The sequence below is a fragment of the Salvelinus namaycush genome, chromosome 21, assembly GCF_016432855.1.
Source record: "Salvelinus namaycush isolate Seneca chromosome 21, SaNama_1.0, whole genome shotgun sequence".
NCBI classification, from domain to species: domain Eukaryota; kingdom Metazoa; phylum Chordata; class Actinopteri; order Salmoniformes; family Salmonidae; genus Salvelinus; species Salvelinus namaycush.
Window position 1 is genome coordinate 43,527,523 of NC_052327.1, and position 21,374 is coordinate 43,548,896.

Genomic DNA, 21,374 nt, shown 5'->3' on the forward strand with positions numbered 1-21,374 from the left:
TCTCTCTCTCTCTCTCTCTCTCTCTCTCTCTCTCTCTCTCTCTCTCTCTCTCTCTCTCTCTCTCTCTCTCTCTCTCTCTCTCTCTCTCTCTCTCTCTCTCTCTCTCTCTCTCTCTCTCTCTCTCTCTCTCTCTCTCTCTCGGACCTGCTCCCTAGGACCTGCTCCCTAGGACCTGCTCCCTAGGACCTGCTCCCTAGGACCTGCTCCCTAGGACCTGCTCCCTAGGACCTGCTCCCTAGGACCTGCTCCCTAGGACCTGCTCCCTAGGACCTGCTCCCTAGGACCATGCCTCAAGACTACCTGGCATGATGACTCCTTGCTGTCCCCAGTCCACCTGGCCGTGCTGCTGCTCCAGTCTCAATTGTCCTGCCTGCGGCTATGGAACCCTGACCTGTTCACCGGACGTGCTACCTGTCCCAGACCTGCTGTTTTCAACTCTCTAGAGACAGCAGTAGCGGTAGAGATACTCTTAATGATCGGCTATGAAAAGCCAACTGACATTTACTCCTGAGGTGCTGACTTGCTGCACCCTCAACAACTACTGTGATTATTATTATTTGACCATGCTGGTCATTTATGAACATTTGAACATCTTGGCCATGTTCTGTTATAATCTCCACCCGGCACAGCCAGAAGAGGACTGGCCACCCCTCATAGCCTGGTTCCTCTCTAGGTTTCTTCCTAGGTTTTGGCCTTTCTAGGGAGTTTTTCCTAGCCACCGTGCTTCTACACCTGCATTGCTTGCTGTTTGGGGTTTTAGGCTAGGTACAGCACTGAGATATCAGCTGACGTAAGAAGGGCTATATAAATAAATTTGATTTGATTAATCTCGAGCCAATAAGGTGAAAACATGCTGAAAAGTCTTCTCTAAATAACTTGAAGGCTCTTGATCAGTCCTTGGCTTCCAAGGCAGTTAATACCATAAGTCTACATCCCCATCCCACAGTGGTTGACGTGTCCAGTGTGCACCCCTGTAGCACTGTTCATCACCACTGCTGCCCTTTGGCTCTCAAAGGCCTCTCTCTCTCTACCCAATGCCGCCATGTCCTGTTCCAACAGCATCCTGTCTCTTGCCAAGTTGGCTCTCTCGCTCTCCAGCCACTGCCGCTCTCTGTCTACCGCCGCTCTATCCCCCTCTATCGCTGCCCTCTCCCTCTCCACCATCTCCCACTCTCTCTCCAGTGTCACAGACTTCTGAGCAGCAGTGCCCCCTGCTGGCCCCCTACCCAACCTCTCCTCTATCAGTGCACTCTCGCACTCCGCTGTGGCCCGGTGGCACTCCTCTATGGTGGGGTCCACATAAATCTCTTGTTCGTACTCCAGTGTGATGTCACCCTTTTCCAGCAACGGGCATCCTCTATTTCGAGAGGACTGTGAAGGGAAAGGCTCGGGGTCATCACCCTCCGTTATAGGGGTCAAGACAGGTCCGCTGGCAGCAAGGCGGCCCTCCATGGCCTCATTCATGAGGTAGAACCATGGCCAGGAAGCAGCGTTGTCTGCTATGCTCTCCATGCCCACAGGAGGGTACTTCAAGTCCTGTTCAGGGAACAACAGGGGACAAGTGTGACCACAGTGTAGAATACAAACAACAGAGCAGATTTCAGATGGGTGAAAGTGTTTGAGCAATGCATGGACATTATTAAGGATTGGTCCTTCAATATAAACATTCTGATTTGATCTACTTACACTTTGATTATTTCATGTTGCAGAAATTTGCCGGAAACACTTGACAGTTTACCTTATATCTTCTTTTTAAGTTGTCCCACTTCTTGGCCACCTGGTAAGTTGACACCTTTCCCAGGAGACCCAACTCTTTTAAAATGGCCCTGCACACAAAAATAACCAATGTGATCAGTGTTGATTATGCATATCTGACTTTAGTGCTTCGTCATTGACATTTACTTTCATACTAAATCCTACTCACTTCCATGCAGCCTTGGCAGCATTTCGCCTCCCAGTGAAGAGAACTTCATTGGCCGCACGCAACTTAATCAGCCTCCTCGTATCCTGCTCTGTCACTGTCATCAAAACAAAAATAAAGTTTATATTTCTTTGCCAAAATGTTTTTCTTGATTGTTGCCTACAGTGCCTTCAGAAAGTATTCATACCCCTTGACTTATTCCACATTTTGTTGTTACAGCCTGAATTCAAAATAGATTTTTTTTCTCTCACACATCATGAAATACAGAAATCTCATTTAAATAAGTATTCACACCCCTTTACTCCAGATTGAGCTCAGGTGCATCCAATTTCCTTTTATCATCTTTGAGACGTCGCTACAATGTGATTGGAGTCCACCTGTGGCCAATTGGATTGTTTGGAGATGAATTAGAAAGAAAACACCTGTCTATATAAGGTCCCATAGTTTACAGTGCATGTCAGAGCAGAAACTATACCATGAAGTCCAAGGAACTGGCTGTAGAGCTCTGAAATAGAGGTGATGAGGCATATATCTGGGGAAGGGTGTAAAACTATTTCTAGAGTGTTGAAAGATTCCAACAGCACAGTGGTCTCCATCATTGGGAAATTGAACAAATGTGGATCTACTCTGCCTAGAGCTGGCCATCTGACCAAACTGAGCAACCAGGCAAGAAAGACCTTGGTCAGGGAGATGACCAAGAACCTAATGACCACTCTGACAGAACTACAGAGTTCCTTGGCTGAGATGGGAGAACTGGCCAGAAGGACAACAATCTCTATAACACTTCACCAATCTGGACTTTATGGAAGAGTGGCCAGAAGGAAGCCACTCCTGAAAAAAAGCCACATGGCAACCTGAAGTTTGCAAAAAGGCATGTAAAAAACTCGGCGCATAAGGCGAAAGATTATATGATCTGATGAGACAATTGTAACCATTTGGCCTGAATGCAAAGCACTGTCTGGAGAAAACCAGGCACAGCTGGTCACCGGTCTGAACACCATCCAAATCATGAAGCATGGTGGCAGCATCATGCTATGGGGATGCTTTTCAGCGGCAGGGACTAGGAGACTGGTAAGGATAGAGGGAACAATGAATGGAGCCAAATACAGGCAAATCCTTGACGAGAACCTGTTTCAGAGTGCAAATGACCTTAGACTGAGGCAAAGATTTACGTTCCAACAGGACAATGACCCCAAGCATACAGCCAAAGGAACCCTGGAATGGCTTCAGAACCGAAATGTGAAAGCGCTTGAGTGGCCCAGCCAAAGTTCAGACTTGAATCCAATTGAAAATCTTTGGAAAGACTTAAAGATTGCTGTTCTCCCACACTCCCCACCCAACTTATAGCTTGAGAAAATCCTCAAATGCAGATATTTGACCTAGATAGTTTGTTTGTATGCATTGATATGTAGGCTACGTGTAAACATTTTTTTTTATGTAGTTCTGTCTTTGAGCTGTTCTTGTCTATTGATGTTCTGTGTTATGTCATTATGTTTCATGTTTTGTGTGGACCCCAGGAAGAGTAGCTGCTGCTTTTGCAACAGCTAATGGGGATCCTAATAAAATACCAAATACAAGCAAACAGTGCATTCGGAAAAGACCCCTTGACTTTTTCCACATTTTGTTAGGTTACAGCCTTACTCTAAAATTGATTAAATTGTTTTCCCCTCTCAATCTACACACAATACCCCATAATGAAAAAGCAAAAACAGTTTTTTTTTTTTTTTTTTTTTTTTTTATCTTTGTTTTATGTTTTAAATATGGAAATATCAGACCTTTTACTCAGTACTTTGTTGAAGGACCTTTGGCAGCGATTACAGGCTCGAGTTTTCTTGGGTATGACACTACAAGCTTGGCACACCTGTATTTGGGGAATTTCTCCCATTCTTCTCTGCAGATCCTCTCAAGCTTTGTCAGGTTGGATGGGGAGCGTCGGAGCACAGCTATTTTCAGGTCTCTCCAGAGATCGGGTTCAAGTCCGGGCTCTGGCTGGGCCACTCAAGGACATTCAGAGACTTGTCCTGAAGCCACTCCTGCATTGTCTTGGCTGTGTGCTTAGGGTTGTTGTCCTGTTGGAAGGTGTACGTTCGCCCCAGTCTGAGGTCCTGAGTGCCTTGAAGCAGGTTTTCATCAAGGATCTCTCTGTACTTTGCTCTGTTCATCTTTCCCTCGATCCTGAATAGTATCCCAGTCCCTGCCGCTGAAAAACATCCCCACAGCATGATGCTGCCACCACCATGCTTCACCATTGGGATGGTGCCAGGTTTCCTTCAGAAGTGACACTTGGCATTCAGGCCAAAGAGTTCAATATTGGTTTCATCAGAACAGAGAATCTTGTTTCTCATGGTCTGAGAGTCTTTAGGTGCCTTTTGGCAAACTCCAAGTGGGCTGTCATGTGCCTTTTACCAAGGAGTGGATTCTCTGGGCACTCTACCATAAAGGTCTGATTGGTTGAGTGCTGCAGAGATGGTTGTCCTTCTGAAAGGTTCTCCCATCTCCACAGAGGAACTCTGGAGCTCTGTCAGAGTGACCATCAGGTTCTTGGTCACCTCCCTGACCAAGGCCCTTCTCCCCCAATTTCTCAGTTTGGCCAGGCGGCCAGCTCTAGGAAGTGTCTTGGTGGTTCCAAAATTCTTCCATTTAAGAATGTTGGAGGCCACTGTGTTCTTCGGGACCTTCACAGCTGCAGCCATTCTTTTGGTACCCTTCCCCAGATCTGTGCCTCGGCACAATCCTGTCTCGGAGCTCTACGGCCAATTCCTTTGACCTCATGGCTTGGTTTTTGCTGAAATGCACTGTCAACTGTGGGACCTTATATAGACAGGTGTGTGCCTTTCCAAATCATGTCCAATCAATTGAATTTACCACAGGTGGACTCCAATCAAGTTGTTGAAACTTCTCAAGGATGATCAATGGAAACAGGATGCACCTGAGCTCAATTTTGAGTCTAATAGCAAAAGGTCTGAATACTTATGTAAATAAGGTATGTTTAAAAACTTTTTTTTTTATATACATTTGCAAAAATGTCTAAACCGGTTTTCATGATTTGGTATTTTGTGTAGATTGATGAGGAAAACATTTAAATGTAATACATTACAGCCTTATTCTAAAATGTAACAAAATGTGGAAAAAGTCAAGGGGTCTGAATACTTTCCGAATGCACTGTACAAGACAATTCATGCTGTAATCTCGGCCAAAGGTGCTTCTACAAAGTATTCATGGGTGTGAATTCTTATGTAAATTAGATCTGTATTTTATTTTTAATACATTTGCAAAAGTTTCTAAACATATTTTCACTCTTCATTATAGGGTATTGTGTGTAGGTGGGTGATAAAAAAATATGAATCAATATTGAATTCAGAATGTAATGACAAAATGTGGAATAATTGAAGGAGTAATACTTTCTGAAGGCATTGTATATGGTTCATATTAAGGCTGACCGCATTTAGTCAACTGGTTGATTGTTTGGTCGATATAAAATCTCGGCCGGCCAAGAGCCTACGTTGAGCAGTCGCAAATATATCGATTTTTTCATGGCACACTTGACATGTCTGATTCGCGCCGGTCTCAGTGGACTAAATCCATTGAGGAAGTCGCGGGGATGCCACTATCAAAGGAAAAGGGGAGTGTGGCTAAGATGCACAAAGCACGTCTCTCCCGTCATTTCGTGCACATTTATTGTTTCATAACTTCCTTGTGTGAATTGTTTGCCCTTTTGATTGTTAGTGTCTATCAATTCCCCATTACATATAATCACCAGTAGTAACCTACATTTACTTTAATTCACATAATTTCTAATCTACAATATTTGTTTGGTTACGGTAATTTCTGTTAATGCATTCAATATTATTATTACAGTCGTGAAGCGCTCTCATTGTCGGAGTGGAAACGTTGTTTGCAGAGCTCACAACCTATGCTACACTTGTGAGAAAGTTTTGGTTTATTTCTTAACATTTACAAGTTGTCAATTTTTTTCCCATTGTCTTTTGTTTGGAGTGCTCCTGTCAATGTTGAGTAAGGACGTGCACCTGATTACGCATATAGAAGTAGGCCTAGGCTACCTGACTTGTGCGCAAATGTAGGCCTATAAATGTGCCTATTTGGGGATGTTGGATAGTATTTCTGATTGTCTTAACTCACTACCACTATTGAGCTGTGGAGCTTCTCAAATTAAAAATGTCTTCAACTCAAACAGCAACTCTTTTAGATTCCATTGAGAATGAGAATAGTTTCTCAATGTATTTGACAAATATTTCCAGCTCTCTCCCTTTTGATAACCACTCGGCCTGAATGGGAAAAATGTAATGCTCTGATCCAGTGTAAACTTCAAAATACTTGATGACTTATTATCCCTTGCACAAATAGCCTACAGCCGTGTCTGTCCTAAGCTCACTGGTGTGGGAAACTGAGGGCCCAGTATTTTTTATACAATGTTGAAAATTTGCTAGCGTGGGCTTTGGGCCGGACACAGTTGATATATGTTTCAAGTTCGTTGCAGACAGCCATGCGTAGCCAATGTGATTTATAGTATATTTATCAGGATATTTTCTACCTGCAGGCTACCATGTTTTTATTTGTTTGTTAGCTAGAATTTAGATTAACCACATTACCATGATTTTGAGATACAAAAGACTATAAATTAAATGAAACTGTTCCACAAAAATGTGCAAATGAAAATCATAACTGGCACACAGATGGATAGAAATGGTAAGATAAATTGTCACTCCAAATGGAAAAAGGTTGCCGACCCCTGGTGTCGCCTATTACCGGCAACTTCAGCAGCAGCGGGAGGAGGAAGGTCGGGAAAAGTAATTTTTCCCCCCTTCTGGTTAGGCTATCTTGATCTCTGGCTCCCTTGAGTCATTTGTGTGACTTAATTATTTAATAAAACAGCAAGCTTAAAGCATCAGACAAGCTCAGTACATATAGTTAATTTTATTAAAACATATAGGGTGTGTCTATATATGGAAAAGTACATGTTTTTACATTTCGACCAATCGATTGCTCAAAAGAAAAGACTACTCTCGTTCGACCAAGATTTATTTTAGTTGGGGACAGCCCTAGTTCATATACACCTGAGAACATTAATCCATTTTTAACTCATGAAATTTGACTTCTAAAAGTATATTTTATCCTCCTTGAAAAGAATATTCAGAGACATGAAGAATGAAGGAATGACACTGACTTTTATAGGAGAATTCCACAGGTGTGGGGCACTCCTCTCCACTGGCGTCTAAGAACGTAACCGTTCCATCCACCTCTGTCCCCTCTGGTCTCATTCCCTCTTCCAGCTCAGAAATCTCACTCCTTTCTGGCATGGGACACGGGTCTCTCTCTGTAGGCATTGGCGAGGATACAAACAAGTAGTCTTCCTCGCTCATCCATATGGGAGTTATTTTGGGGGCTCTCGCGGCCAGTCGGCCCTCGAAGGCATCATTCATGAGTTGGAACCAAGGCCAGGAGGCAGGGGTGCTCTGGTTCTCCATGCCACGCGGCGGATACTTCAAGTCCTAAGGGATAAGAGAAGATATAAACGTATTATGAGATATCACTTAGTGTGACCTATCCATCTTCTGGTCCCACATACGAGCATCCATGTACATATACACTGACTGTACAAAACATTAGGGACACCTCTTTCCATGAGACTGACAAGGGGAATCCAGGTGAAAGCTATGATCCCTTATTGATGTCACCTGTTAAATCCACTTCAAACAGTGTAGATGAAGGGGAGGAGACAGGTTAAATAATTATTTTTAAACTTTGAGACATGGATTATGTACATGTGCCATTCAAAGGGTGAATGCGCAAGACAAAAGTGCCTTTGAACGGGGTATGGTAGTAGGTGTCAGTCACACCGGTTTGAGTGTGTCAAGATCTGCAACGCCACTGGGTTTTTCACGCTCAACAGCTTCCCGTATGTATCAAGAATGGTCCACCACCTGTCGCAGGCCCATGGAGCGGCGCACAATTGGCCCAGCATTGTCTGGGTTAGGGGAGGGTTTGGCCGGCAGGGATGTCCTTGTCCCATCGCGCACTAGCTACTCCTGTGGCGGGCTGGGCGCAGTGCACGCTGACAGTCACCAGGTGTACGGTGTTTCCCCCGACACATTGGTGTGGCTGGCTTCCGGGTTAAGTTGGCATTGTGTCAAGAAGCAGTGCGGCTTGGTTGGGTTGTGTTTCGGAGGACGCACGGCTCTTGACCTTCGCCTCTCCAGAGTCCATACGGGAGTTGCAGCGATGAGACAAGACTAACTACCAATTGGATACCACAAAATTGGGGGAAAAAAGGGAATAAAGAAATATATATAATAAAAATAAAAAATAAATATATATAAAAAGAATGGTCTACCACCAAAAGGACATCCAGACAACTTGACACAACTATGGGAAGCATTGGAGTCAACATGGGCCAGCATCCCTGTGGAGCACTTTTGACACTTTGTAGAGTCCATGCCCTGATGAATTGGGGCTGTTCTGAGGCCAAAAGAGGGTGAAACTCAATATTAGGTAAAGTGTTACTAATGTTTTGTACACTCAGTGTACATGTGCAAGTACACACACAGCCCCTGATAAACAGGGTGAGAAAAATAATGGACAAAATGTACATGGACACACACTAGTTACAATACCTTGAATTTTGTCTTCAGGTTGTCCCACTTTTTGGCAACCTGGTCAGCAGACAACTTTCCTGCGAGGCCCATCTCTTTTACTATAGCCCTACAGAGAAATAATGGAGGTATAAAATAAACTGAGTACATTGACTGGAAAGATCACATTTTTATTTAGCCAAATAGTTTCTTCCAACACAAGCTAACTTACCTCCAGGCAGGCTTGGCAGTATTTCTCTTCCCTGTGAAAAGAGCCTCATTGGAAGCACGCAGCTCTATCAATCTCTTGGTGTCCTCCTCAGTCACTGTAAATCAAGCAAATATAACAACTAGCGTTATTCTTCACAAAGAATTGTTATCGAAGTAACTTGTTGCTAGTTAGCTTATTGCCAATAACTCAAACATGCACTTTAAAAACTGTCTGGGTCGACCCATACCATTCCAAGAAAGTGGAAAATCATATTGATTTGTATTTTGAGCAAATAGTCCCTCTGAAAGGCAAAACATCATCACTTACGCTTATATGAGAATTCTGTGGCTGTGTGATACTCCCCTATGGTGGCCCCTTGGAAGACGGCTGCTCCATTCCTCTCCTCCGTTTCCACCAGCTCATCAATCTCAGACTCTGTCAAGAACTCAGACATCCCCCCCCTCCCTGGCGTCCGACGAGCCCTCTTCCTTGGTGGTGGAGAGGGCTCAAACTCCTCATCACCCTCCTCTACTACTGGCGTCAGGATGGGGGCACAGCCGGCGAATCGTCCCTCCATGGCATCATTCATGCGGTAGAACCAGGGCCAGGAATTTGGGTTGCTCTCCATGCTGCGGGCTGGACATTTCAACTCCTGCACCAAAAGAGGAACACAGTGTCTGGGTTCAGTGGACAAAGCAGTGTGGAGTGGAATTGAGAAGAGATGTGTGCAGGAGGTGATGAGAGAGCGATACATTGTGGATCAAGAATAACTTCAAGAAACTTTGGGAATGTTTCTTATACACTACACAAAATAATTCAAGAATGAAAATGAAACACACAAATACGCTAGTTGAGTACTGCCGTCACTGTCACATTACCTTATATCGCCTCTTGAGGTTATCCCACTTTTTGGCAAGCTGGTCAGTAGTCAGCTTTCCCTGAAGGCCCAACTCATTCAAAATAGCTCTGCAGGAAAACATGGAGACAACGCAGGAGGTTGGTGGCACCTTAATTGGGGAGGACGGGCTCATAGTAATGGCTGGAACGAAATCAATGGAATGGTAATCGAACTCATCAAATACATGGTTTCTATGTGTTTGATACCATTCCATTTACTCCATTCCAGCCCTTATTATGAGCCGTCCTCCTCTCAGCAGCCTCCTGTGAGAGACAAACAAAAATGCCGAAGACAACAATTTGCTAACTAATTCTCATTTAGGGCAGTTAACAAAATTATAAAATAGGTATAAGCAATATGGTAATAGCTCCAAGTCGAGCTAGAAAGACTTATCACCATATTGTTTACACCTATCCAGTCCTTTTAGACATACATAAGTGCAAAGGAGCTGGAGGTGGATTTGGGACACATAATCACAGGATGTGCTGGGCCAAACTATGGTCTGTATATGTCCTTCCCAAACATACTCACCTCCAGGCAGGCTTGGCAGTATGTTTTCTGCCTGTAAAGAGAGCCTCATTCACGGCACGCAGCTTTATCATTCTCTCCGTCTCCTGCTCTGTCACTGATAAGCAGGAACCAATGTCAGTAATATGAATCAGGTACATCAGATTGAGCATATATTACCATGTATCAAATAACACCATTTTTTGCAGCAAGCTTGCTAACAACCAATAACTACAATTAAATTATTATTTTTGAATTTAACCTTTATTTAACTAGGCAAGTCAGTTAAGAACAAATTCTTATTTACAAAGACGGCCCACACCGGCCAAACCCGGACGATGCTGGGCCAATTGTGTGCCACCCTATGGTACTCCCAATCACGGCCGGTTATGATACAGCCTGGATTTGAACCGGGGTGTGTGTAGTGACGCCTCAAGCACTGAGCTGCAGTGCCTTAGACCGCTGCGCCACTAGGGAACCTTAAAAGACCAGAGTCTAGACCAGGGTTCTCCAACCCTTTCCTGGAAAGCTACTGTCCTGTAGGTTTTGCTCCAATCCATCTTAATCTACGGCACCTGATTCTAATAATTAGTTGAACTGAATCAGGTTAGTTACAACTGGGGTTGGACTGAAAACCTATAGGATGGTAGCTCTCCAGGAACAGAGTTGGAGAGCCCTGGACTAAACAGACCTCCTGGTCAAATTAAGGTTGAAGAAATAATTTGAATGGTCAACAGAATCAGAGTATCCCCAACTCACTTACTTTTATACGAGCATTCTGAAATTCTTCGCCAGCCCATAGTAGTAGGGCCCTCAGTCTGAGTTGCATCAGTGTTAACTGTTGCATTGTCCTCCAAGTTCTCTGTCCCCACACTGTCCTCCATCTCAGTTTTGATCAAGAACTCCAAAATGTCAGCACCGTCAACCCCCTGTCCTCTCTCGTTGGTTAATGGTGAGGAAGAACCTGGAGCCTCACCAGCCAAAGATGCCACTGCCAAAACTTGGGCGCTGTTGAAGAGGCGTCCTTCCATGGCCTCGCCCATAAATTGGAACCAGGGCCAGGAGGCTATGCTGGTAGCAACAGTGTACTTGCCAAGAAAAATGTATTTTAAGTCCTAAAAGACAAATACAAAAGTGGGACTATGGCTGGGATGAGGCTTTTTTGTTTTGACTTCATGATCAGTAAATATTGACAATATCAGTAAACACTTTTTTAGAAGTCCCAAATCTCAGTCTTCTAAGAACACAAGCCCACTTCACCTGGTATCTGGTCTTCAGATTTTCCAACTTTTTGGCAATCTGGTCAGCTGTCAGCTTTCTATCAAGACCCAATCCCCTTAGAATTGCACTGCACCGTTAAAAGATAGATATAAACCTGGTTGTGGTATACTGGTGTACACAATTTCCTACACCAACCCTGACATACTTGGAGAATAAGAGCACCTCCTCCCAGCTGCCCACTGCACTGAGGCTAGGAAACACTGTCACCACCGATAAATCCACTATAATTGAGAATTTCAATAAGCATTCTTCTACGGCTGGCCATGCTTTCCACCTGGCTACCCCTACCCCGGTCAACAGCTCTGCACCCCCCACACCAACTTGCCCAAGCCTCCACCATTTCTCCTTCACCCAAATCCAGATAGCGGATGGTCTGAAAGAGCTGCAAAATCTGGACCCCTACAAATCAGCTGGGCTAGACAATCTGGACCCTCTCTTTCTAAAATGATCCGCCGCAATTGTTGCAACCCCTATCACTAGTCTGTTCAACCTCTCTTTTGTTTTGTCTGAGATCCCCAAAGATTGGAAAGCTGCCGTGGTCATCCCCCTCTTCAAAGGGGGAGACACTCTAGACCCAAACTGCTACAGACCTATATCTATCCTAGCCTGCCTTTCTAAGGTCTTCGAAAGCCAAGTTAACAAACAGATTAGCGACCATTTCGAATCCCACCGTACCTTCTCCGCTATGCAATCTGGTTTCAGTGCTGGTAATTGGTGCACCTCAGCCACGCTCAAGGTCCTAAACGATAACATAACCGCCATCGATAAAAGACAATACTGTGCAGTCGTATTCATCAACCTGGCCAAGGCTTTGGACTCTGTCAATCACCGCATTCTTATCGGCAGACTCAACAGACTTGGTTTCTCAAATAACTGCCTCGCCTGGTTCACCAACTACTTCTCAGACAGAGTTCAGTGTGTCAAATCAGAGCCTGTTGTCCGGACCTCTGGCAGTCTATGGGGCTGCCACAGGGTTCAATTCTCGTGCCGACTCTTTCCTCTGTATACATCAATGTCGCTCTTGCTGCTGGTGATTCTCTGATCCATCTCTACGCAGACGACACCATTCTGTATACTTCTGACCCTTCTTTGGACACCATGTTAACTAACCTCCAGATGAGCTTCAATGCCATACAACTCTCCTTCCGTGGCCTCCAACTGCTCTTAAATGCAAGTAAAACTAAATACATGCTCTTCAACCGACCTCTGCCCACACATGCCCGCACATCTAGCATCACTACTCTGGACAGTTCTGACTTAGAATATGTGGACAACTACAAATACCTAGGTGTCTGGTTAGACTGTAAACTCTCCTTCCAGACTCACATTAACTTCTTATGGCTGGGGGCAGTATTGAGTAGCTTGGATGAACAAGGTGCCCAGAGTAAACTGCCTGCTACTCAGTCCCAGAAGCTAAGATATGCATATTATTAGTAGATTTGGATAGAAAACACTCTGAAGTGTCTACAACTGTTTGAATGATGTCTGAGTATAACAGAACTCATATGGCAGGCAAAATCCTGAGAAAAAATCCAACCAGGAAGTGGGAAATCTGAGGTTTGTAGGTTTGCCTATCCAATATACAGTGTCTATGGGGTCATATTGCACTTCCTAAAGCTTCCACTAGATTTCAACAGTCTTTAGAACCTTGTGGACCTCAACAGTCTTTAGAACCTTCTTCTACTGTGAAGGATGAGGGAATGGGAGCTGTTTGAGTCAGGGCTCTGGCAGAGTGCCACGAGCTCACTCAGGCACGCCCCCGTGAGAGTTAGCTGCGTTCCATCGCATTTCTACAGACAAAGTTATTCTCCGGTTGAAACATTATTGAAGATTTATGTTAAAAACATCCTAAAGCTTGATTCTATGCATCGTTTGACATGTTTCTACGAACCGTAATGGAATTTTTTGACTTTTCGTCTGGCCTGCACGTCATCAATTTGGATTTTGGAACTAAACGCGCAAACAAAAAGGAGGTATTTGGACATAAATTATGGACGTTATCGAACAAAACAAACATTTATTGTGGAACTGGGATTCCTGGGAGTGCATTCTGATGAAGATCATCAAAGGTAAGTGAATATTTATAATACTACTTCTGACTTCTGTTGAGTCCACAACATGGCGGGTATCTGTATGGCTTGTTTTGGTTTCTGAGCGCTGTACTCAGATTATTGCATGGTGTGCTTTTTCTGTAAAGTTATGAAATCTGACACAGCGGTTGCATTAAGGAGAAGTTTATCTAAAGTTCCATGTAAAACACCTGTATCTTTTATCAATGTTTATTATGAGTATTTCTGTAAATTGATGTGGCTCTCTGCAAAATCACCGGATGTTTTGGAGGCAAAACATTACTGAACATAACGTGCCAATGTAAACTAAGATTTTTGGATATAAATTTTAACTTTATCGAACAAAACATACATGTATTGTGTAACATGAAGTCCTATGAGTGTCATCTGATGAAGATCATCAAAGGTTAGTGATTCATTTTATCGCAATTTCTGCTTTTTGTGACTCCTCTCTTTGGCTGGAAAAATGGCTGTGTTTTTCTGTGACTAGGTACTGACCTAACATAATCAGATGGTGTGCTTTCGTCGTAAAGCCTTTTTGAAATCGGACACAGTTTTGGGATTAACAACAAGTTTATCTTTAAAATGGTGTAAAATACTTGTATGTTTGAGGAATTTTAATTATGAGATTTCTGTTGTTTGAATTTTGTGCCCTGCACTTTCACTGGCTGTTGTCAAGTCGATCCCGTTAACGGGATCTCAGCCGTAAGAAGTTAAGCATCTCCAATCCAAAATTAAATCTAGAATCGGCTTCCTATTTCACAACAAAGCATTCTTCACTCATGCTGCCAAACATACCCTCGTAAAACTGACTATCCTCCCGATCCTCGACGATGTCATTTAGAAAATAGCCTCCAACACTACTCAGCAAATTGGATGCAGTCTATCACAGTGCCATCTGTTTTGTCACCAAAGCCCCTTATACTACCCACCACTGCGACCTGTATGCTCTCGTTGGCTGGCCCTCGCTTCATATTCGTCGCCAAACCCACTGACTCCAGGTCATCTATAAGTCTTTGCTAGGTAAAGCCCCGCCTTATCTCAGCTCACTGGTCACCATAGCAGCACCCACCCGTAGCACGCACTCCAGCAGGTATATTTCACTGGTCACCCCCAAATCCAAGTCCTCCTTTGGCTGGCTTTCCTTCCAGTTCTCTGCTACCAATGACTGGAACGAATTGCAAAAATAAATAAAAAATAAAAAAATAAAAAAATAAAATCGCTGAAGCTGGAGACGCATATCTCCCTCACTAACTTTAAGCATCAGCTGTCAGAGCAGCTCACAGATCATTGCACATATCCCATCTATAAATAGCCCACTCAACTACCTCATCCCCATATTATTATTATTTTGCTCCTTTGCACCCCAGTATCTCTACTTGCACATTCATCTTCTGCACATCTATCACTCCAGTGTTTAATTGCTAAATTGTAATTATTTCGCCACTATGGCCTATTTATTGCCTTACCTCATTTGCACACATTGTATAAATACTTTCTATTGTGTCATTGACTGTACGTTTGTTTGTTCCATGTGTAACTCTGTGTTGTTGTTTGTGTCACACTGCTTTGCTTTATCTTGGCCAGGTCGCAGTTGTAAATGAGAACTTGTTCTCAACTGGCCTACCTGGTTAAATAAATAAAGGTGAAGAAAAAATAAAAAATAATAATACTTCCAGGCAACCTTGGCAGCATTTATTTTTCCTGTGAATATAACCTCATTGGAGGAACAGAGTTCTATTAAAACCTCTTGGCGTCCTTTTCAGATACCGTAAACAAAACACACTGTATTGTAATCACCTTGTCTATAACAAGCTATAGATCTCGACAACGGATGGAGGCACAGCTGATAAAAACAATCCACGTAATAAATGACTTTACTAGCAAAACAACCTGCAATTGCACACGTTACAATTTACCTTCTGCCAGCTAACTAAATGAGACAAGGGAAATTAGCTAATAACATTAGCTACTCACTTTTATAAGAGCTATCCGTGACATGAAGTGGGTCCACCATTTGCGCCAGCTAAAGAATGGAGAAGTGAACACTTACAGGAAGGAAGCGTGCCCGTGCAAAAGCTTTCCATCCAGTAAGCTTACTATAAGAATAGCTGAGTAGGTAGTTGTAGCTATCCTGCAGCCAGCATCTCGTTGAGTTTGATAATATTTTTCTCTTCAAGGTGCAGTTTGTTGAAACAAAGAACTTTGGATTTGCCAGCGCTTGATTCGTTGTTTAGCTAGGAGCTAACGTTTTCGTAGCCTAGGCAGGCGATAGTGGCCGCTAACGTTTTGGTAGCAAGCAGCTAGCTCAGATAACCCAACCCACTAACAGAATAACAATCAAAACAATTTCATCCTTTCATCTCGCAGTAAATTCGTCCATGTGTTAGGGATATTTCGAGTTGGTACCAAATAGAACAGGTTGTACAACATTTAACGAGATGTTATGCCGTTTTTCTTCTATTTAACAAGCTGGCTAGTGAGGGGATTCTATTAATCTGGCCCGGGCAGGCGTACTTTGCAACGCGTGGAAGATGATTGCATTCGTTTTGGAAGCGGGCTGTCTCCCGGGCATGAGCCGGCTGCCCCGTTCTGCCCGACAGTGATGTCGGCTCAAAACAAAAGTGGAGTAATCAAATCAAATTGTATTGGTCGCATACATGGTTAGCAGATGTGCGAGTGTAGCGAAATGCGTGTGCTTTTAGTTACTACAGTGCCACAATATCTAACAAGTAATCCAACAATTCCACAACAACTACCTAATACACAGATCTAAGTAAAGAGATGGAATAAGAATATGTACATATAAATATGGATGAGCAATGACCGAGTGACATAGGCAAGATGCAATAGATGGTCTAAAATACAGTATATACATATGGGATGAGAAATACATGATATGTAAACCTCATTATTAAAGTGGCATTAATAAAGTGACTAGGGATCCATTTGTTAGAGTGGCTAATGATTTCAAGTCTGTATGTTGTCAGCAGCCTCTTTGTGTTGGTGATGGCTGTTTATTCGCCTGTAGTTTTCCTTACATCCACCAACAGCAGTTAGGGACCATCAACATAGTGACCATTACTCCTAAAACTTTCAAAACTGGTTCTAGCTAACCCGATGGCGTAGACACACATTGCACACCTTTTTTTGTCGGTTTACATCTCACACTATTTTAAATTATTTATTTACATTTTTAAATTCAATGGTCATGTGACCCACACATCTCAAACAAGGTTCATAACGTACACTCAGTGGGCCTACACATTGGACACCCTTTTGTTTGTTCATTTTTGAAATTCAATAACCTTAGTCTTAGGACCTACAACCCTCAAACTACTTTCAGAATATCTACTGAGTAGCCATATATATAGCACAATCGTTTGTTTGTCCATTTTCATCTCACATGATTTTACATTCATTTTCAATGTTTTTCAATGTTTCTAATTTCAATAGCTCCTTGGTCATGTGACCTACAACCCTACAAGAATGTACACCGACTACCCTTCTATATTGCACACCCTTTAGTTCGTCCATTTTCATCTCAGGTGATTTTACATGAATTTTTCTATGTCTTCATTGTTTAATAGCTCCTTGATCATGTGACCTACTGGACTCAAACAAGGTTCAGAATGTACACTCAGTTGGCCTACACATTGCACACCCTTTGGTTTGTCCATTTTCATCACACACAATTTTACATTAATTTTTCAAACTTTATAATTTCAATAGCTCCTTGGTCATGTGACCTACTGTCCCCAACCAAGGTTCAGAATGTACACTGACTGTCCTTCTATATTGCACACTCTTTAAGTTTGTTCATTTTTCTCTCACAAGATTGTACATACAGTGCCTTGAAAAAGTCTTCATCCCCCTTGTCGTTTTTCCTATTTTGTTGCATTATAACCTGTAATTTAAATAGATTTTTATTTGGATTTCATATAATGAACATACACAAAATAGTCCAAATTGGTGAAGTGAAATGAAAAAAACAACTTGTTTCAAAATATTGAAAAATAATTCAAACGGAAAAGTGGTGTGTGCATACAGTTGAAGTCAGAAGTTTACATACACCTTAGCCAAATACATTTAAACTCAGTTTTTCACAATTCCTGACATTTAATCCTAGTAAAAATTCCCGGCCTTATGTCAAATAGGATCACCACTTTATTTTAAGAATGTGAAATTTCCGAATAATAGTCGAGAGAATGATTTATTTCAGCTTTTATTTCTTTCATCACATTCCCAGTGGGTCAGAAGTTTACATACACTCAATTAGTATTTGGTAGCATTGGCTTTGAATTGTTTAACTTGGGTCAAAAGTTTCAGGTAGCCTTCCACAAGCTTCCCACAATAAGTTGGGTGAATTTTGGCCCATTCCTCCTGACAGAGCTGGTGTAACTGAGTCAGGATTGTAGGACTCCTTGCTCGCACGCACTTTTTCAGTTCTGCCCACAAATGTTCAATTGGATTGAGGTCAGGGCTTTGTGATGGCCACTCCAATACCTTGACTTTGTTGTCCTTAAGCCATTTTGCCACAACTTTTTGCGACCAAGCTTTAACTTCCTGACTGATGTCTTGAGATGTTGCTTTAATAGAGCCACATAATTGTCCTCCCTCATGATGCCATCTATTTTGTTTAGTGCACCAGTCCCTCCTGCAGCAAAGCACCCCCACAACATGATGCTGCCACACCCGTGCTTCACGGTTGGGATGGTGTTCTTCAGCTTGCAAGCCTCCCCCTTTTTCCTCCAAACATAACAATGGTCATTATGGCCAAACAGTTCTATTTTTGTTTCATCAGACCAGAGGACATTTCTGCAAAAAGTAAAGTCTTTGTCCCCATGTGCAGTTGCAAACCGTAGTCTGGATTTTTTATTGCGGTTTTGAAGCAGTGGCTTCTTCCTTGCTGAGCGGCCTTTCAGGTTATGTCGATATAGGACTCGTTTTACTGTGGATATAGATACTTTTCTACCTGTTTCCTCCAGCATCTTCACAAGGTCCTTTGCTGTTGTTCTGGGATTGATTTGCACTTTTTGCACAAAAGTATGTTAATCTCTAGGAGACAGAACGCATCTCCTTCCTGAGCGGTATGATGGCTGCGTGGTCCCATGGTGTTTATACTTGCGTACTATTGTTTGTATAGATGAACGTGGTACCTTCAGGCGTTTGGAAATTACTCCCAAGGATGAACCAGATTTGTGGAGGTCTACAATTTTTTTCTGAGGTCTTAGCTGATTTCTTTTGATTTTCCCATGATGTCAAGCAAAGAGGCACTGAGTTTGAAGGTAGGCCTTGAAATACATCCACAGGTACACCTCCAATTGACTCAAATAATGTAAATTAGCCTATCAGAAGCTTCTAAAGCCATGACATAATTTTCTGGAATTCCAAGCTGTTTAAAGGCACAGTCAACTTAGTGTATGTAAACTTCTGACATACTGGAATTGTGATACAGTGAATTATAAGTGAAATAATCTGTCTGTAAACAATTGTTGGAAAAATTACTTGTGTCATGCACAAAGTAGATGTCCTAACCGATTTGCCAAAACTAAATAAATTTGTGGAGTGGTTGAAGAATGAGTTTTAATGACTCCAACCTAAGTGTATGTAAACTTCCGACCTTAACGGTGTGTATTCACCCCCTTTGCTATGAAGCCCCTAAATAACACCTGGTGCAACCAATTACCTTCAGAAGTCAAATAATTAGTTAAATAAAGTCCACCTCTGTGCAATCTAATTGTCACCTGATATGTCACATGATCTCAGTACATATACACCTGTTCTAAAAGGCCCCAGAGTCTGCAATACCACTAAGCAAGGGGCACTACCAAGCAAGCGGAACCATGAAGACCAAGGAGCCCTCCAAACAGGTCAGGGACAAAGTTGTGGAGAAGTATAGATCAGGGTTGGGTTATAAAAAAATGTCTGAAACTTTGAACATCCCACGGAGCACCATTAAATCCATTATTAGAAAATGGAAAGAATATGGCACCACAACAAACCTGCCAAGAGAGGGCCGCCCACCAAAACTCATGGACCAGGCAAGAAGGGCATTAATCAGAGGCAACAAAGAGACCAAAGATAACCCTGAAGGAGCTGCAAAGCTCCACAGCGGAGATTGGAATATCTGTCCATAGGACTGTCCATAGTACACTCCACCGAGCTGGGCTTTATGGAAGAGTGGCCAGAAAAAAGCCATTGCTTATTAAAGAAAAAAATAAGCAAACACGTTTGGTGTTCGCCAAAAGGCATGTGGGAGACTCCCCAAACATATGGAAGAAGGTACTCTGGTCAGATGAGACTAAAATTAAGCTTTTTGTCCATCAAGAAAAATACTATGTCTGGCGCAAACCCAACACCTCTCATCACCCCGAGAGCACCATCCCCACGGTGAAGCATGGTGGTGGCAGCATCATGCTGTGGGGATGTTTTTCATCGACAGGGACTGGGAAACTGGTCAGAACTGAAGGAATGATGGATGGTGCTAAATACAAGGACATTCTTGAGAGGAAACCTGTTACAATCTTCCAGAGATTTGAGACTGGGACGGAGGTTCACCTTCCAGCAGAACAATGACCCTAAGCATACTGCTAAAGCAACACTCGAGTGGTTTAAGGGGAAACGTCTTGGAATGGCCCAGTCAAAGCCCAGACCTCAATCCAATTGAGAATCTGTGGTATGACTTAAAGATTGCTGTACACCAGCGGAACCCATCCAACTTGAAGGAGCTGGAGCAGTTTTGCCTTGAAGAATGTGCAAAAATCCCAGTGGCTAGATGTGCCAAGCTAATAGAGACATACCCCAAGAGACTTGCAGCTGTAATTGCTGCAAAAGGTGTCTCTACAAAGTATTGACTTTGGGGGGGTGAATAGTAATGCACGCTCAAGTTTTCTGTTTTTTTGTCTTATTTCTTGTTTGTTTCACAATAAAAAATATTTTGCATCTTGAAAGTGGTAGGCATGTTGTGCAAATCAAATGATACAACCCCCCCCCAAAAAATAACATTTTCATTCCATGTTGTAAGGCAACAAAATAGGAAAAATACCAAGGGGGTGAATACTTTCGCAAGCCACTGTACATTTCTCAAACCTTCTAATTTCAATAGATCCTTGGTTATGTGACCTACTGACCTCAAACAAGGTTCAGAATGTACACCGGCTACCCTTCTATATTGCACACTGTTTAGTTTGTCCATTTTCATCTTACAAGATTTTACATACATTTTTCAAACTTTCTAATTTCAATAGCTCCTTGTTCATGTTACATACTGGACTCAACCAAGGTTCAGAATATCCACTGACTACCCTTCTATATTGCACACCCTTTAGTTTGTCCATTTTCATCTCACCTGGTTTTACATGAATTTTTAAACGTTTTAACTTTCAGTAGTTCCCTGGTCATGTGACCTACAACCCCCAAACTACTTTCAGAATATCCACTGACTAGTCTTATACATGGCACACCCTTTTGTTTGTCCATTTTCATCTCACACGATTTTACATTAATTGCCTGCTCTGTTCCCCTGAAGGACAGTGTCACTCACACACCTATTCACTTGGGCCTTCCTGACCTCCAGGCAGGCACCCATTGACATGGTGACCTCTGACTCCAGGCCTCTATGCCTACACTCCCTGCCGCCTGCCTGCCCTCTCCCTGGGCCTGAGAGTGTATAGCTTACTCCCTGGAACTACAGACCTCCGGGCCTCTACACCTACTCTCCTTACCCGGTCAACACCCCTCTCACTGGGTATCACCCATCACCGCGTCCCGGCCAGGGCTCAGCCATCTCCATAACCTTGCCCATCAGGCAAACCGGGGCAACCACACTTAAGCACCCCTCCCCGGACACTAAGACGTCTATATTTCCGCTGTCAGGAACCACGTGCACCTGGTA

The 21,374-nt window shown here is 43.0% G+C and overlaps 1 protein-coding gene across 2 annotated transcripts; it reads right to left on the reverse strand.

Moving 5' to 3' along the window:
* Window positions 1-765: 765 nt before the first annotated feature.
* LOC120066395 lies at window positions 766-15,963 on the reverse strand. Of its 2 annotated transcripts, XM_039017735.1 has the most exons (11): window positions 15,455-15,963; window positions 10,891-11,242; window positions 10,152-10,245; window positions 9,601-9,688; window positions 9,050-9,374; window positions 8,744-8,837; window positions 8,554-8,641; window positions 7,107-7,431; window positions 1,925-2,018; window positions 1,739-1,826; window positions 766-1,536 (listed from the first exon to the last, which is right to left on the reverse strand). In XM_039017735.1, exons 1-11 carry the CDS (start codon window positions 15,476-15,478, stop codon window positions 928-930), a joined length of 2,181 nt encoding a protein of 726 aa, XP_038873663.1. In that variant the 5' UTR covers window positions 15,479-15,963; the 3' UTR covers window positions 766-927. The 2 variants fall into 2 exon arrangements, with proteins under 2 accessions (XP_038873663.1, XP_038873664.1); XM_039017736.1 differs by lacking the exon at window positions 10,891-11,242.
* Window positions 15,964-21,374: the final 5,411 nt, after the last annotated feature.

Excerpts from the sequence above, each read along its gene's own strand:
- LOC120066395 (XM_039017735.1), bottom strand. The coding sequence starts at position 15,478 with ATGTCACGGATAGCTCTTATAAAA. Across the intron at positions 10,246-10,890 it reads TTCAGAATGCTCGTATAAAA|TGACAGAGCAGGAGACGGAG; the intron begins GTAAGTGAGTTG and ends CCTGCTTATCAG. Across the intron at positions 7,432-8,553 it reads ACCTGAAGACAAAATTCAAG|GACTTGAAGTATCCGCCGCG; the intron begins GTATTGTAACTA and ends CTTATCCCTTAG.